The sequence below is a fragment of the Somniosus microcephalus genome, chromosome 4, assembly GCF_052327205.1.
Source record: "Somniosus microcephalus isolate GS21.2 chromosome 4, FLI_Smic_1.0, whole genome shotgun sequence".
Classification (NCBI taxonomy): Eukaryota; Metazoa; Chordata; class Chondrichthyes; order Squaliformes; family Somniosidae; genus Somniosus; species Somniosus microcephalus.
Genome location: NC_140990.1, coordinates 130,981,859 through 131,000,253, shown reverse-complemented (window position 1 = coordinate 131,000,253; position 18,395 = coordinate 130,981,859). Strand labels below are relative to the sequence as shown.

Sequence of the window (18,395 nt, the reverse complement as noted above, 5' to 3'; positions counted from 1 at the left end):
CATCAGGGTGGGCGGTGGCTGTGGAACTTGGTCCCTGGCCTCCTGTGTAGAGCTTTCTTGTTGCTTCAGTTTGAGCTGGAGTGGAGAGGGGGGAGAAGCTGCTGGGTTTAACCCTCAGTACTTCTGAGCCCAGTGGGACCCAACAATTTCCAATGTGAGACTGTGAAGGGAGGTGGATTCTAGGGGAGATTAAGTTGCTAATCCGGCATTGTCCGTACAGTGTAAAAGAGAAACAAGTATTTCTGTAGAGGCTTTCAATCCATTTTATATTTACAGATTTTTTTCATTCATTCGATGTGGGTGTCACTAGCAAGGCCAGCATATATTGCCAGTCCCCAGTTGCCCATTGAGAAGGTGATGCTGGGCCTTCTTCTTGAACCTCTGTAGTCTGTGTGGTGAAGGTACTCTCAGAATGCTGTTAGGTGAGGAGTTCCAGAATTTTCACCCAGCGACGATGTAGGAACGGTGATATATGCCCAAGTCAGGATTGATAAGCTAAGCAAATCACATATTGCCTTACAAATGACTTGCAAGGCATGATGGACTAGTTGACATGGGTTAAAAGTTTAAATGTAAAAAAAACTGATGCAAGGCTATTGAAATTCAGTAGAAGTAGATAAGAAAGAACAGAAGGAGCAGAATGTTCTACTCCCATCGAAACAAGCTTGACATAAGATAACTGTTGGAGACAGTCTCATGGTTATTATCTGTTGGAAGTTAAATGTGAAACTTAAGCAAAACTCTGTAAAAAATAAAAACAAGTGACTCGTGGAGCGCGTGATTGCCTAGTTTTCTGTTTTCACATGACTTGCAATTTATGAAAATGTATAAATATTGTAGCCCCCGTGAGTCTCAGGGCTCACTCTTTGGGAGGCATACTTGTGTGCAGACACAAGGGGTTTCTCAGAGTGAAGTCCAGGTACCTTAATAAAACTTTACTTATTTTACAGTTTCTGACTTTGTGTATTACTGAGAAAGTGATAGACTGACCGGCATGTTTAGTCTCCTAAAGCAGCGAACCCTGATCCCCAAGTTAGGGGTAGATCCTCCTCACAGAAGCGAGGGGTTAACAATTCTGGCGACGAGGATGGGATTCCAAAGCACTTCGGTCCGAATCACAGCGGTCTAGGCTGACGAGTCGCTTTCGGACGATTGAGCAAATCAGTGGCCACAGGTAAGATTTTTACCTTTTTGCTCTGTCTGTTACGAAGTGACTTAGCGCATTCGCTGTGATCCTGGCCTTGTGCCAACAGAATCCTTTAGGTAAGAATTCGAGTGATCACACTTTCTCAAAGTCAGATATGTTAGGTTAAAGAGGTTATATTCCTTTGGGTGAAAGTCCCATAAAGTGTTAGGTTACAGAGGTTATATTCCTTTGGGTGAAAGTCCCATAAAGTGTTGGGTTAAAGAGGTTATATTCCTTTGGGTGAAAGTCCCATAAAGTGTTGGGTTAAAGAGGTTATATTCCTTTGGGTGAGAGTCCCATAAAGTGAGGAAAGGGTTAAGCGCATTAAACCGGTTAAATCAAGTACGTACAAAAAAATTGGGAAAAAAAATCAAGTACGTGCAAAAATTGGAAAATGGGGGTAGGAAATAGACGGAGATCGGGGGTCCGAAAACTCCGTTGGATATAATAATTGAACAAAATAAGATCGAAGAAAAATTAGTGACTAAATATTGTAAGAAATGGGCTAAAGGGAAGACAGGCTGGCCACAAACAGGTACCTTTAATCCGGAAATAATACAGAAACAACAAGTTGAGCTCAGAAGCCAGGCGCCGAAATCGAATCAAAAAGAATGGGACGTATTGGCAAAATGGTCAAAAGAATCCAATGATCGGGTCCTAAAGTCCCAATTTGCCTCATGGCAGAGTAATGCCCAAGCAAAAGGAATATTATTGCAAGTTGAATTTGGTGTGCAAAAATCCCCAGACAGGCTTAAAGCAGAATGTAAAGCCGACAATTTAAAACTGAAACAAGATCGTGAAAAACACAAATTAGAAAAGGGTATAAAAGATCGAAAGGAAGGAATGTACCCGATGGCTGAGAAATCGGCTAAAGACGCGAAGGCAACTGCGGGTAAAGTAAAGCAGGATATGTTAATTATGAAACAAGCTTTTGAACAACTACCATACGATGAAGCATCAGAGGATGATGAAATTATCACTCAAACGTTGGTAAAATTGGGGGGATTATTGGCTTCAGCTCAGTCTCGGCAACAACAGCAACCCCAACTATCTTCACCAGCACAGTCACTGTCGGAGCAGTCACCTCGGCAACCACTTCCATTTCCCCCATCATACAGTCACCCTCCGCTACCCAACAGATTACCACAAGCTCAATCCACCCCCTACTTAAACTCTCAGAATTTAGGGTCTAACCCTCATGTGACCCCACAGCAGCATGCTCCCCTAGATGTTAGTTCCCCTTTGGTCCCACAATTTTCGCCCTATGTAACTCCTACAGCATTAGCTCCAGGAGTCAATCTTTCCCCTGGATCTCCACAATACGATCCCTCGCGTTATACGGACCCTAATGATTCCACCAATCCTGCTCCTCCCTTTTCTCCATTAACACCTTTGGGAGCCCAGACGGCCTCTACAATGGTCCCCATTAGAGAATATCCCAATGGATTAGGGCGCAAGGTAGAAATGTATAGACCATGGTCACCAGGAGAATTGTGTGCTCTTAGAAAGGACTGCCCAAATTTAGAAACCGAGGGAGCAGAAAGAACATGGGATTGGTTACAACAAACGGTTGTAGCTTATCAGGGAAATGCAAAAGATATGTGGGACTTGATCGCACGTTGCCTAACTAGACCACAATTTAATGCTGTTAAGACGGAATTAGGAGACACCTCATGGACAGACTTTGAAATAAGTCATCCAACAAGTGCGGTTACAGACCGACAGAGAATTGATCATTTGGGAGACGCATTTAAGGATGGATTGAAGACAAAGATTAACGATTCTAAAATAATAAATACTAAACAGAAGAAAGAGGAACTGGTAGAGGACTTTGTTCAGCGATTCTCTCAGGTCTATAGCAAGTACTCGGGAGACGCCGATTTTGATGAGGACGAAAATTCTCCTCAGTATAATGCCTTGATTTTATCTTGCCTTAAACCTGAAATCGCCTCTGCCTATAAATTAACTACTGAAAATTGGGAGGAGAGAACTACAAATGCAACCCATAAACGGCTTGTACAGGTTGAAGAAAGTTTGGGAAAAGAGAAAAAAGAGGAGAAAGATAGTAAGGGAGAGAATAAAGAGACAATGTTTGCCCAGGTTCCTAGGAACCAGGGCCCGCAGACGAATGCGACATGGGTTTCCCCAGCCTACTCTGGATGTTTCACTTGTGGTAGTCCTCATCATCGGCACAGGAATTGCCTGTCCCGACCACAAAATGTATGGTCAGTTCCAGGGGCAAGACCGTTTTTTAATCCAGGCCAGAGAGGCAGGGGCAGGGGAGGTTTTAGAGGACGTGGCGGATATAGGGGAAGAGGAGGTTACATTCAGGATGATCAGGCCTGGCAACATCAACAGGAACCATTGCCACCCCCACCACCACCGGCGGGCCCACATTATGAGGGAGGTGCGTGGTATCCCCATAATAACCAGTTTTGACTACCCACACCCTCGGGAACCTCGAGTGATACTGACACCGCGTCACTAATAGACAAACAATTTCCCCAACTTACGGCGAATGCCAAATTGGAACCATATGTATTTTTACGGATCGAAGGACAAAATTTGCCCTTTTTAGTGGATACCGGAGCCACATACTCATCCATCTCAGGGAAGGATTTGGATATCCCTGGTACAGGAAAAGTTAAAAATCTTTGGGGCTTCTCAGGAACCATGGTTACTAATGAAATCTCAAAAGAAGTAAAGGTGGAAGCAGCAGGCATCGTCACCCCCCACCAATTCCTAAAAACAAAGGATATAGAATTTAATGTCCTCGGCAGGGACCTATTGTGTAAATTGGGAGTAGTGATTAAATGTAATAAGGAAGGATTATCAATCGATCAGGTGGAAAGGAGTCCTGTGCTTTCCCAAACGGAAAGGTTTTCTCCGCAATGGTGGGCTTTAGACTTAGGAGAGGATGAGAAAGAAAAGCTCGTCCTGTCCCTTGGATCACTGTGGTGTAAAACTAATCAGTCACGAGTTTTTACGGAACAAATAAACCCGAGGTCACCTTTACATTGTACGCTAGCATATGATAAAACTGGGAAGGATCAGGTTCTGGAAGATTTTTTCAAGCCTTTCATTGAAACACAGCATATTTTTGAAGTCTGGGGATACTTTGCGGGAAGGGAAGGAACTGACGCCTGGGTTCAGCTAGCATCCGGAGATACGAGTCTTTACCAACAAGGTTGTAATAGGGCCCCCCATATCACTCTGCATGTCAACCTAGGCTTTTCGGCTAAAGATCTCGGGCGGATGGTTCAAAGAGTTCTGTCGAAACTACCAATCGATGCTGAACCAGGATTTCACCGGCTAGATGAGCACACTTTCGCTTGGTTATGCGATTGGCCCCTACTCCTTGCTTCGATCCTCTCTCATTACCCGGATCGATCCACGGTTCCCGTAAAAATGGAAGAGGGGGTTAATGGAAACCTGACAGAGGGAATAGATCCTGCTGTATGGGCAATACATCCTAACCAAGTAGGAGTCGCTAAAAACGCTGAATCATACAGAGTCCATTTAAAACCAGGGACTAGATTGCCAGCCATTCCACAGTACCCGATGAAACTGCAGGCTAGAAACGGCATTAGACCAATGCTGAAGGATTCTGTACAACAAGGAATTTTAGTATCCACCTCCTCCCTGTGCAACACACCCATATTTCTGGTTCCTAAGCAAAATAATGATTGGAGATTAGTACATGATTTAAGGGCCGTAAATGAGATAGTTGTTCCAATGTTTCCATTAGTCCCGGACCCATCCACTATTATGGCTTTTATTCCCCCGAAGGTTGAAAGATATACGGTTATTGATCTAAAAAAATGCTTTTTACGCGATTCCAATCCATGTGGATTCACAGTACTTGTTCGCCTTCTCTTTTGAAGGCCGACAGTATACTTGGACACGTTTACCACAAGGTTTTGTTGATTCTCCGACCGTCTTTTCAAGGGAATTACACAAATGTTTGGCCCCTTTACAACTACCGGGAGGTTCAACTCTTGTACAATACGTGGACGACTTGCTTATTGCATCACCCACAGAGACGGATTGTCAAATGGATAGAAAATTCATTTTGAACCGTTTGTCAAGGGAAGGGTATGTAGTATCAAAAGCAAAGATTCAATTTTGCAAAAAGCGTGTCACGTATTTAGGACACATTCTGACACCAGATGAAAAAGTCCTGCTCTCAGAAAGGACCCAAACAATATCTCAATATCCGGAACCTACCACTAAAAGAGGGATACGAGCATTTTTAGGATTAATAAATTTCTGCAGGCAATGGATACCAGAAATCACTAAATATACAAAGCCCCTAACTATACTAACAGGATCACAGGTTAGAGAACCGTTTGTTCTATCAGAAGCACAAAGAGATGCGTTTAATTATTTAAAACAAGCCTTAAGAGAGGCCCCGCCCTTGGGAAGACCAATGTATGATGGACCATTTAGGTTGTATGTGACTACTACCGATGGATGTTCACATTTAGTCCTAACTCAGGAACATGGAGACAGGCAGAGACCGGTGGCATACTTCTCCACTAACCTAGACCCAGTAGAGAGAGCCCTCCCTAGATGTCTACAGGACATAGCCTCAGCCTACCATGCAGTGACCTCAGCAGAAAATATTACCTTACACTCAAAGGTGGAGATCTATAGCAGTCATGCCTTACAATCATTACTGAACAAATTATCCACACAGCACATGACGTCGGCAAGGATAGGTAGATACGAGATCAAGTTAATACAGAATCCCTTATTGACCTTCAACTTTGCAAAAAACATAAACCCAGCCGAATTCTTACAACTACCCATAGAACATGTAGGTGAACATAACTGTGTAACAAAAATTGAGACTCAAACAATTATCAGATCTGATTTAAAGGACGTGTCTTTTAATGCCCCAGACCATGAGTACTTTGTGGACGGATCGGCCTCCAGATCAGATACAGGTGAAGGACAGATAGGATACGCAATTATAGAATCAACAAATGTGGTAGAATCAGGTAAACTTCCAAATCATTGGTCAGCACAGAAAGCAGAATTACACGCACTAGCAAAAGCATGCGAATTATCGGAAGGGATGAAAGTAAATATTTACACGGACTCGAGATATGCCTTCGGAGTAGCGCATGATTTCGGAATAATATGGAAAAGGAGGGGTTTTCTGACCACATCCGGGACTCCCATATCGAACCAAGTACAGGTAGAAAGATTTACGCAGGCAGTATTACTACCCAGGGAATTAGCCATAGTAAAATGCCAGGCACACACACGGTTAAATACATAGGTTGCCGAGGGGAATAGAATGGCAGACGAAGCAGCAAAATATGCCGCTATGTATAAGGACCAAAAACAAATGCCCCAGTTGGAACAAAAGGAGGGAGGGAAGTATCCCTCTTGTGCCCCATCATTGGAAGATGTACACAATTCTATACTCCCCTGGATAGTGCATACGTGTCACACACTATTCCATGGAGGAAAGTACCCTATGGTAAAACAATTGGAAAATTCTTGGTACAACCCAAATTGGGGAAAAGTGGCACAGCAGACAATTGATCACTGTCTGATATGCCAGCAACACAACCCGGGAAAAGCCATACCAACCATAACAGCAACAACTCCTATCCCAGACGATCCTTTTCAAACACTACAGTTAGATTTTGTACAATTAGAATCAGCTTACGGATATAAATATGTACTAGTTATCATTGATGTATTTAGTAAATGGATAGAAGCCTTTCCAACAAGGAACAATACCGCAAAGACTGTGTGCAAAATAATACTGAAGGATATCGTGCCAAGGTTCGGAGTGCCAATACAATTAAGTTCTGATAACGGACCACACTTTGTTGCAGAAATTAATGATGAACTTTGCAATGTTCTCAATATTAGACAACATTTACATTGCCCGCTCCATCCACAATCAGCAGGACTGGTGGAAAGGGCTAATGGAGCCCTAAAACTAAAATTGGCCAAACTCTGTGTAGAAACCAAATTAAAATGGCCAGAAGTATTACCAATCGCATTATATGCTATGAGGACCAATCCTGCCCGAAAGACAGGATTGTCACCAACAGAAATGATCTTCGGAAGACCTTTAAGAACCCCGTTCTCGGCTCCCATGCAAGACGACAGACAAATAGATATTCATGTAATGGACAATCAGATGATGTCTTATTGTATGTCACTAACCTCTGCTTTAAAGTTGTCTCATCAACAGGTAGCAGCCGTAACTAAACCAACACCAGAGGATGCCTGTCATCGACTCAAACCGGGTGATTATGTCTTCGTAAAGAACTTCTATCGGAAAGGATTAGAACCCAGGTGGAAGGGACCTTATCAAGTACTGTTAACCACGCATACCGCAGTGAAGGTCGAAGGAAAGATAAAATGGATTCACGCTTCACACTGCAAGTTGTCATCACCGCTCTTGTCATAATGGACATAACCTCAACAGCGACAGAGGGACAATGCATCAATCGCTGCCCCAAACAACACGGGTGCACTGAATTTTCTTGCGGATGGGGATGTCGTGACAATTCTAATATTAACCGAGGGAACTGCATGTATGACTCTGCCCACGGGGCGCACATGGTGTACCATAATTGATGAACGGTCAACCATCAGCACAACAACTAGCTTGATAGATAACATCAGGAAAGATAGAAGAAACAGAGGATACCCCAGGCGGGGCAGAATAATCTTCGAATATGTAACGTATATATGGAATAGTTGACACCCTGCCCAGTATGTAGAGAAAAAGGTCGCGGTTATCATGTAATGATAAAAGGAGGGAATGATAAGCTAAGCAAATCACATATTGCCTTACAAATGACTTGCAAGGCATGATGGACTAGTTGACATGGGTTAAAAGTTTAAATGTAAAAAAAACTGATGCAAGGCTATTGAAATTCAGCAGAAGTAGATAAGAAAGAACAGAAGGAGCAGAATGTTCTACTCCCATCGAAACAAGCTTGACATAAGATAACTGGTGGAGACAGTCTCATGGTCATTATCTGTTGAAAGTTAAATGTGAAACTTAAGCAAAACTCTGTTTAAAAAAAAAACAAGTGACTCGTGGAGCACGTGATCGCCTAGTTTTCTGTTTTCACATGACTTGCAATTTATGAAAATGTATAAATATTGTAGCCCCGTGAGTCTCGGGGCTCACTCTTTGGGAGGCATACTTGTGTGTAGACACAAAGGGTTTCTCAGAGTGAAGTCCAGGTACCTTAATAAAACTTTACTTATTTTACAGTTTCTGACTTTGTGTATTACTGAGAAAGTGATAGACTGACCGGCATGTTTAGTCTCCTAAAGCAGCGAACCCTGACCCCCCAAGTTAGGGGTAGATCCTCCTCACAGGATAGTGTGTGACTTGGAGGGGAACTGGGAGGTGATAGTGTTCCCATGCACCCGCTGCCCTTGTCCTTCTAGGTGGTGGAGGTCGTGTGTTTGGGAGGTGCTGTCAAAGTTCTAGTCGAGTTGCAGATGTATAAAGTAACTCCTTCACCCCTCCCCCTCCCACCTCGCTCTCTCTCCTCCCATGGAGGCCAGAGTCTTGTGTAGTCCCAGACCGGGTGACAGGTTCCCTTCCCTGAAGGACATTAGTGAACCAGTTGGGTTTTATGACAATCCAGCAGCTTTCATGGTCACTTTTTTCTGGTGCCAGCCCAACAAATTCCCAGATTCATTCAGCTCAATTTCACAACCTGCCTTTGTGCTTTTGTGGGTTCTCTCTCACCCTCCCTTTTTCCTGTTTGAAATTTATTTTGCAGGGTCTTCGAAGGGGAGCATTTGCAGATGGGAAACTCAAACCAAACATCACTTCAGGATCTGACAGAGTCACTCAATTCACCAGGACCTTTGACCATGGAAGCAGAAAGCACCGTTCAGAGCAGGGAGAAACTGTACACGTGTTCTGTGTGTGGACGAGGTTTCAGCCGATCCTCTGGCCTGTTGAGACACCAACGCAATCACACCGGGAAGAAACCGTGTAAATGTGGGGACTGTGGGAAGCGTTTCAACGACCCATTGGAAACGCATCATCATGTTCACACTGGAGAGAGACTGTTCACATGCTCTGAGTGTGGGAAGGGATTCACTCAGTCATCCCACCTGCTGCCACACCAGTGAATTCACACTGGGGAGAGGCCGTTCACCTGCTCCGTGTGTGGGAAGGGATTCACTCGGTCATCCAACATGCTGAAACACCAGCGACTTCACAAGTGACTGCAGAGGTTGGATTCTGATGTTATTGCTGCTGTTAATCACATCCCGGACTGAATCGTATTCATTCTGACAGTTGGGGTTTGTTTCTGCTGATGTTAATAACCCCTGTAACTGGGCTGGAATTTAATATTCCGGATATATGTCAAATAAATCAGTTTGATTTAAACACATTGTTGTGGATTTTTGTCATTCCCACCTCAGTGTTTAGCATCACCTGGCTGGAGCTCAGAAAGGACAATCTGGGGGGAGGATTGTATGGCGGGAACAAAACTACAGCCTGGACACAGTCCTTCAGGGCCACACTGAGAGTGGCAAATGGCACTTTGGTCTTTCTCATCTCTCTTCACTGAAATCAAAGTCACCGTGCGGGTTAACCTTGAGGCCTGTTAAGTCCAGATGATTTCCACCCAAGCATGTTTAAAGTGATCAGACGGGTGCTCTGTGAGCCCCTCGCCCGTGTCTTCAGCTCAGTAGAGTCAGGGATTGCTCCCTGAGATTGGAAAGTAGCTCACGTAGTTCCCATTTTCCAAATTGGGGACAAATCAGAGTCAGGGAACTAGAGGCCCATCAGTGTGATATCGGCCACAGGGAAGGTGCCTGAAGCGATCCTAAGAGATGCTGTTTTCGATCACGGGGAAAGGGAAGGAGCCATTCGAGATATTCAACATAGCTTCCAGAAAACAAGGCCAACTTGCTTGAGTTTTGTGAAGACATTGCTGGGGTGGTGGATGAGGGGAATCCGGTTGACATTGTCTACCTCAGGGGAGTCAATCTCATTTTCCATGGTGGGCCGAATCCGATATCCTGGCACTTGGCAAGGGCCACATTCAGGAAAAGTTATTAAAATAGGAATAAATGAAGATTAACTATATCGATACTTCGAATCAAATAATGGTTACAGCACAGAAGGAGGCCATTCAGCCCATCTTGTCCATGCCAGCTGATAAAGAGCTGTCCACCCTAATCCCACTTTCCAGCTCTTCGTCCGTAGCCTTGTAGGTTACGGCACTTCAAGTGCATATCCAAGTACTTTTCAAATGTGATGAGGATCTCTGCCTCTAACACCCTTTCAGGCAGTGAGTTCCAGACCCACACCACCCTCTGGGTGAAAAAAATTATCCTCAAATCCCCTCTAAACCTTCGACCAATTACTTTAAATCTATGTCCCCTGGTTATTGACCCTTCTAATAAGAGAAATAGGTCCTTCCTATCCACTCTATCTAGGCCCTTCATAATTTTATGCACCTCAAGTAGGTCTCCTCTCAGCCTCCTCTGTTCCAAAGAAAACAATCCCAGCCTATCCAATCTTCCCTCGTGGCTAAAATTCCCCAGCCCAAGCAACATCATCATAAATCTCCCCTGCACCCCCTCTAGTGCAATCACATCCTTCCTGTAATGTGGTGACCAGAACTGCACACAGTACTCTAGCTGTGGCCTAACTAGTGTTTTATACAGTTCAAGCATAACCTCCCTGCTCTTGTCTTTATTAGCTGAGGCATAGAATATAAGTATCCTGTATGCTGCCTTAAGCACCTTATCTACCTGTCCTGCTACATTCAGGGATCTATGGACATGCACTCCAAGGTCCCTCTGCACTTCTCAGTGTCCTACCATTTATTGTGTATTCCCTTGCCTTGTTAGGCCTCTCCAAATGCATTACTTCACACTTCACCGGATTGAATTCCATTCCACCTGACCAGTCCATTGATATCTTCCTGCAGTTTAGCTTCTCCAGTCTATCCACGTAACTGAAGTCCCTCATCCCTGGAACCATTCTTGTCAATCTTTTCTGCACCCTCCCTCAGGCCTTCACATCCTTCCTAAACCGTGGTGCCCAGAATTGGACACCATACTCCAGTTGAGAGCAATCCAGTGTTTTCTAAAGGTTCATCATAACTTCCTTGGTTTTGTACTCTATGCCTCTATTTATGAAGCCCAGGATCCCGTACTCTTTTTTTTAGCCGCTTTCTCAACCTGCCCTGCTACCTTCAACGATTTGTGCACATAACTCACCAGGTCCCTCTGTTCAGGCACCCCCTTTAGAATTGTACCTTTTAGTTTATATTGCCTTTCCTCGTTCTTCATACCAAAATGTAGAGGTGAGCTAATTGCATCGTTGTCCAGTTGGGTGGGACTGCACTCACCTGGTTCCATTCTTATCTATCTAATCGTAGCCAGAGAATCACCTGCAACGGCTTCCCTTCCCACTCGCGCATCGTTACCTCTGGTGTCCCCCAAGGATCTATCCTTGGCTCCCTCCTATTTCACATCTACATTTTGCCCCTTGGCGACACCATCCGAAAACACAGCATCAGTTTCCACATGAAGGCTGATGACACCCAGCTCTACCTCACTACCTCTTCTCACAACCCCTCCACGGTCTCTAAATTGTCAGACTGCTTGTCTGACATACAGTTCTGGATGAGCAGAAATTTTCTCCAGTTAAATATTGGGAAGACCGAAGCCATTGTTTTCGGTCCCCACCACAAACTCCATTCCCTAGCCACTGACTCCATCCTTCTCTCTGACATCTGTCTGAGGCTGAACCACACTGTTCGTAATCTTGGTGTCATATTTGACCCTGAAATGAGCTTCCAGACACATATCCACAGCATAACAAAGACTGCCTACTTCCACCTGCATAACATCACCCATCTCTGCCCTTGCCTCAGCTCATCCGCTGCTGGAACCCTCATCCATGCCTTTGTTACCTCTAGACTTAACTATTCCAATGCACTCCTGGCTGGCCTCCCACATTCTACCCTACATAAACTGGAGGTGATCCAAAAATCGGCTGCCCATGTCCTAAATCGGACCATGTCCTAACTTGCACCAATTCCCATTCACCCATCACCTCTTTGCTCACTGACCTACATTGGCTCCTTTTAAAGCAGCGCCTCAATTTCAAAATTCTTATCCTTGTTTTCAAATCCCTCATGGCACCTCCCCTCCCTATCTCAGTAATCTCCTCCAGTCCCACAACCCCCCGATTATATCTGCGCTCCTCTAATTTTGCCACCTTGAGCAATCCCTGATTATAATCGCTCAACCATTGATGTCATTGCCTTCTGTTGCCTCAGCCCTAAGCTCTATAATTCCCTGCCTAAACCTCTCCACCTCGCTACCTCTCCTTTAAGACGCCCCTTAAAACTTACCTCTTTGACCAATCTTTATGTCATCTGCCCTAATTTCTCCTTATGTGGCTCGGTGTCAAATTTCTTGTCTTATAATACTCCTGTGTAGCGCCTTGGGACGTTTTACTACATTAAAGGCACTATATAAATACAAGTTGTTGTTCTTGTTATTGCACCCAGCCAGATTCAGCACCTTCTAGAGAGAAGGGGAGAAACAACATCACAGATGGTGTAATGAATGTTGTTTTTAGACTAAGTATAGAAGGAGAGTGTGTAGAATGGAGAATTTACAGCTTAGGAGGGACTGGAGGGAAGAAATTGTCTATAGAGACTAGATTTGTCTGTTCTGAATTTCTATCCTGTTGTAAACACCATTTGCAGGTTATTAGAAGGGTAGGATCTGCAGATGGAAACTCAAACCAAACATTGCATTAAGATCTGACAGATTCACTGGATTCATCAGGACCTGAATATCATTGGCCTTTGGATATAGAAGGAAAAAACACCAATCAGAGCAGGGAGAAACAGGACATGTTATATGTGGGGATCCACCTTTAACAAATCATCTAGCCTGTGAGATTTGTGCACCCACCTGAATCAACAGTGTAAATGTGGGGACTGTGGGAATGCATTCAGTTGCCCATCTGAGATGGAAACTCATGGATCCAGGAACATCGGGGAGAGGCCGTTTACCAGCAGAGTGTGGAAAGAGAGTCATTCACTCATCTCACCTATTACCACACTAACATGTTCGTAATGGGGAGAATCCATTCACTGCTCTGTATGTGGAAAGTGATTCAATCAATCATCCCATTTACTGACGCACCAGCACAATCACACCGGAGAGAGACCATTTAGATGCTTCAAGTGTGGGAAGGGATTCACTCCGTTGTCCCAACTGTTGACACACCAGAGTGTCCACATTGAGAACAGTTGCTTTAAATACTCTGACTGTGAGAAAAGCTTTCAAAGTTCAAAGCAGCTGATGCACGATCAGCGCATTGTTACTGGAGAGGGGCTGTTTCAATATCCTGTGTGTGGGAAGAAATTCATCACACCTGCTGAGACTCCAGTTAGTTCACATGTGACTGCAGGGGTCTGGATTCTGTTACTAATCACATCCAGGACTGAACCAAGGCAGAGTGCCCGTGCACTTGGGTTGCTGTGTGAATTATTGATGAATTTTCTCTCAATGGGATCACAGAAACTCATTCTTCATTCACTAATTGGGGCTTTCAATGGCGGGGCTGTTCCCCAGCATGCCCCGCGGGGCAGAATGTGCCCTAGTCACACTGGAGGAGCCCAGTGCGCAAGCGCAGTGCCCGCCTGTATTTGGAGCATGCGCAGTGTCACTGTGATCAGAGCCGGGCGAGTGCGTGAAGCAGACCGAGGCGGGAGCTGTAGTTTATCGCCGATTACGAATCAACAGAGTGCAGGGAGGTAACGCACCCGGTGGGTGAGTTTCATAAACACCTAGTATAGGCCGTAGGATCCGAATGCAAACCTACAGGTTCCGTGTTTGCAGCTCCGGGGCTTTTTCGGGGTAACAGGCCCAGGTTAATGGCTGCCATCTTTGCAAAGGAAGTTGGAAGGGTCAATGTGCTGCCATCTTGCTCTATGGACTGGTAGCGCGCATGCGTGGCCATATTTGTAAAGGAACAGAGTGGGCGGGGACTCATTGATTTTACTTCTCACTCTGCACACAGGGATTACATCGGGTTACATAGAATGTACAGCACTGTAACAGGCTATTCGGCCCAACCAGTCTATGCCGGCGTTCATGCTCCACTCGAGCCTCCTCCTGTCTTTCCTCATCTAACTCTATCTATAATTCTCTATTCCTTTCTCCCTCATCTGCTTGTCCAACCTCCCCTTAAATGTATCTTTACTACTCGCTTCAACCACTCCCTGTGTCCATTATTTTTCCTACCGCCGATGTTAAGCTGACGGATCTTTAGTTCCCTGGACATGCTCTATCTCCCTTCTTAAATATAGGTATTATTAATGGAGTTCTTTGCAGCCGAGAGCGAGAGTCCCGAAGGTTGTGTTGCCTGCCCGGTGCCAGGGTTAAGGACATCTCCTCTGGGCTGGAGAGAAACTTGGAGTGGGAGGGGGAGGGGGAGGATCCAGTTGTCGTGGTCCATGTTGGTACCAATGACATAGATAGGACAAGGAAGGAGGTTCTGCTGAGGGAGTTTGAGCAGCTAGGGGCCAAATTAAAAAGCAGAACCACAAGTGTAATAATCTCTGGATTACCACCTGAGCCACGTGCAAATTTGGCTAGGGTAAATAAAATTAGAGAGTTAAATGCGTGGCTCAAAGACTGGTGTGGGAGAAATGGGTTTTGCTTCCTGGGACACTGGCATCAGTACTGGGACAGGAGAGAGCTGTTCCGTTGGGACGGACTTCACTTGGCCAGTGCTGGGACTAGAATCCTGGCGAATCGAATAACTAGGGCTGTAGAGAGGGCTTTAAACTAATTAGTGGGGGGAGGTTTTAAGAGAGCGAAAAATAAAAATGACAGCGGAGAAGGCAATAGAGCAAGGTAGCAGTGGGGGAATTAAAAACCAGAGCGTGTCAGGAAGGGAAAGAATGTATAATGATAAAGGTAAAGTAGTAAAAGGGGTAAAAGCAGGAATAAATTGTCAGAAAACATATTTGAAAGTTCTTTATCTGAATGCACGCAGCATTCGTAACAAAATTGACGAGTTGATGGTACAAATAACTACACATGGGTATGATCTGGTGGCCATTACGGAAACATGGCTGCAAGATAATCATGACTGGGAACTAAACATACAAGGGTATTTGACAATTAGGAAGGACAGACAGGAAAGAAAGGGAGGTGGGGTTGCTATGTTAATCAAGGATGGAATCACTGCAATAGTCAGAAATCATATTGGGTCAAAGGATCAGGATAGTGAAACAGTTTGGGTGGAGATAAGGAATAATAAGGGGAAAAAGTCACCAGTGGGCGTAGTCTATAGGCCTCCTAACAGTTGCAACTCTGTTGGCTGGATTATAAATCAGGAAATAGTTGGGGCTTGTAATAAGGGAACAGCTATAATCATGGGGGATTTTAACTTTCATATTGACTGGACTAATCAAATTGGGCATGGCAGCATTGAGGAAGAGTTCATAGAGTGTATTAGGGACGGGATCCTTGAGCAGTATGTAACTGAACCAACCAGGGGGCAGGCAATCTTAAATCTGGTCCTGTGTAATGAGACAGGATTAATAAAAAATGTCCTAGTAAAGGATCCCCTTGGAATGAGTGACCATAATATGGTTGAATTCCAAATTCAGTTTGAGGGTGAGAGAGTTGCATCTCAAACCAGCGTACTAAGCTTAAATAAAGGAGACTATGAAGGTATGAGAGTAGAATTGACTAAAGTGGACTGGGAAAACAGATTAAAATGTAAGACGGTACAAGAGCAGTGGTCTACATTCAAGGAGATATTTCACATCTTTCAAGATAAATATATTCCACTGAGGAAAAAGGGGAGTAAAAGAAAAGACAGCCATCCGTGGCTTAGTAAAGTAATAAAGGATAGTATTCGACTGAAAACAAGGGCATATAAAGTAGCCAAATCTAGTGGGAGGATAGAAGATTGGGAAGCATTTAAAAGCCAGCAAACAATAACTAAAAGATTAATTAAGAAAGGGAAGATAGATTATGAATGTAAACTAGCAAAAAATATAAAAACAGATAGCAAGAGTTTCTACAGCTATATAAAAAGAAAAAGGGTGGCTAAAGTGAACGTTGGTCCCTTAGAGGATGGGACCAGGAAACTAGTGGTGGGGAACATGGAGATGGCAAAGACGCTGAACAAATATTTTGTATCAGTCTTTACAGTAGAGGACACTAAAAATATCCCAATACTGGACAAACAGGGGGGGGGAGGAGCTAAACACGATTAAAATCACTAAGGAGATGGTACTCAGTAAAATAATGGGACTTAAGGCGGATAAATCCCCCGGACCTAATGGCCTACATCCTAGGGTCTTGAGAGAAGTGGCGGTAGGGATTGTGGATGCATTGGTGATCATTTTCCAGAACTCCCTGGACTCAGGAAAGGTCCCGGCAGATTGGAAAACTGCTAATGTAATACCCTTATTTAAGAAGGGAAGTAGACAAAAAGCTGGAAACTATAGACCAGTTAGCCTAACATCTGTGGTTGGCAAAATGTTGGAGTCCATTATTAAGGAAACAGTAACAGAGCATTTGGATAAACATAATTTAATAGGACAGAGTCAGCATGGTTTTACGAAGGGGAAGTCATGTTTGACAAATTTGCTCGAATTCTTTGAGGATGTAACATACAGGGTGGATAAAGGGGAACCAGTGGATGTAGTGTATTTGGACTTCCAAAAGGCATTTGACAAGGTTCCACACAAGATTACTGATCAAGATAAAAAATCACGGGATTGGGGGTAATATACTGGCATGGGTGGAAGATTGGCTATCTAACAGAAAACAAAGAGTTGGGATAAATGGTTCATTCTCGGGCTGGCAATCAGTAACTAGTGGTGTTCCGCAGAGGTCAGTGCTGGGACCCCAACTCTTTACAATCTATATTAACGATTTGGAGGAAGGGACCGAGTGCAACATATCCAAGTTTGCCGACGATACAAAGATGGGAGGGAAAGCAGTGAGTGAGGAGGACATTAAAAACCTGCAAAAGGACATAGACAGGCTAAGTGAGTGGGCAGAGATTTGGCAGATGCAATATAATGCTGGAAAGTGTGAGGTTATGCACTTTGGCAGAAAAAATCAAAGAGCAAGTTATTATCTAAATGGAGAGAAACTGCAAAGTGCTACAGTACAAAGGGATCTGGGGGTCCTGGTGCATGAAACACAAAAAGTTAGTATGCAGGTGCAGCAGGTGATCAGGAAGGCCAATGGAATCTTGGCTTTTATTGCAAGGGGGATGGAGTATAAAAACAGGGAAGTCTTGCTGCAGTTATACAGGGTATTGGTGAGGCCACACCTGGAATACTGCGTGCAGTTTTGGTTTCCATATTTAAGAAAAGATATACTTGCTCTCGAGGCGGTTCAGAGAAGGTTCACTCGGTTGATTCCAGAGATGAGGGGGTTGACGTATGAGGAAAGGTTGAGTAGGTTGAGACTCTACTCATTGGAGTTCAGAAGAATGAGAGGCGATCTTATCGAAACATATAAGATTGTGAGGGGGCTTGATCGGGTGGATGCGGTGAGGATGTTTCCACTGATGCGTGAGACTAGAACTAGGGGGCATAATCTTAGAATAAGGGGCTGCCCTTTCAAAACTGAGATGAGGAGAAACTTCTTCACTCAGAGGGTAGTAAATCTATGGAATTTGCTACCTCAGAGAGCTGTGGAAGCTGCAACATTAAATAAATTTTAAATGGAGATCGACATTTTCCTAGCAGATAAGGGAATTAGGGGTTACGGGGAGAGGGCAGGGAAGTGGACGTGAGTCTAGATTCAGATCAGCCATGATCCTATTGAATGGCGGAGCAGGCCCGAGGGGCCGTATGGCCTACTCCTGATACTATTTCTTATGTTCTTATGTTCTTATTATGTACGTTAGCTATCCCCCAGTCCTCTGGCACTACACCGTTTTCTAATGAATGACTAAATATGTGTAGTAATGCTTCTGCTATTTCTTCCCTAGATTCTTTTAAAATGCGCGGATGTAATCCGTCCGGCCCAGGGGTTTATTCGATTTGAGTTTCATTAGTTTATTTAGTATATCTCCTCGTTTTATTTTAAATGCAGTTAACTCATTACTAATCTCATCATCCCAATGTTATCTAAACTTGTCCTATCTCCCTGGTAAATACTGAAGCAAAGTAATTAT

At 44.2% G+C, this 18,395-nt stretch overlaps 2 protein-coding genes across 2 annotated transcripts in view; both read left to right on the top strand.

Annotated features, from left to right (window-relative positions):
• The first annotated feature begins 877 nt into the window (after positions 1 to 877).
• On the top strand, positions 878 to 9,586 carry LOC147119772 (uncharacterized). The gene is made up of 2 exons (XM_085985255.1): positions 878 to 7,903; positions 8,965 to 9,586. Exons 1-2 carry the CDS (start codon positions 7,755 to 7,757, stop codon positions 9,320 to 9,322), a joined length of 507 nt encoding a protein of 168 aa, XP_085841381.1. The 5' UTR covers positions 878 to 7,754; the 3' UTR covers positions 9,323 to 9,586.
• Positions 9,587 to 13,201: 3,615 nt separating this feature from the next.
• LOC147119771 (uncharacterized) overlaps positions 13,202 to 18,395 on the top strand; it is a 41,264-nt gene continuing 36,070 nt past the window's right edge. The window contains exon 1 of the mRNA XM_085984146.1: positions 13,202 to 13,252. Coding sequence (XP_085840272.1) covers positions 13,202 to 13,252 — 51 coding nt within the window. The remainder of the gene's footprint in view (positions 13,253 to 18,395) is intronic.

What these genes read in the sequence shown, in the direction of transcription:
- LOC147119772 (XM_085985255.1), top strand. Translation starts at nt 7,755, where the DNA reads ATGACTCTGCCCACGGGGCGCACATGGTGTACCATAATTGATGAACGG. An exon ending in ATAATCTTCGAATATGTAAC is followed by an intron (nt 7,904 to 8,964) that starts GTATATATGGAA and finishes TTTATTTTGCAG; the next exon opens with GGTCTTCGAAGGGGAGCATT.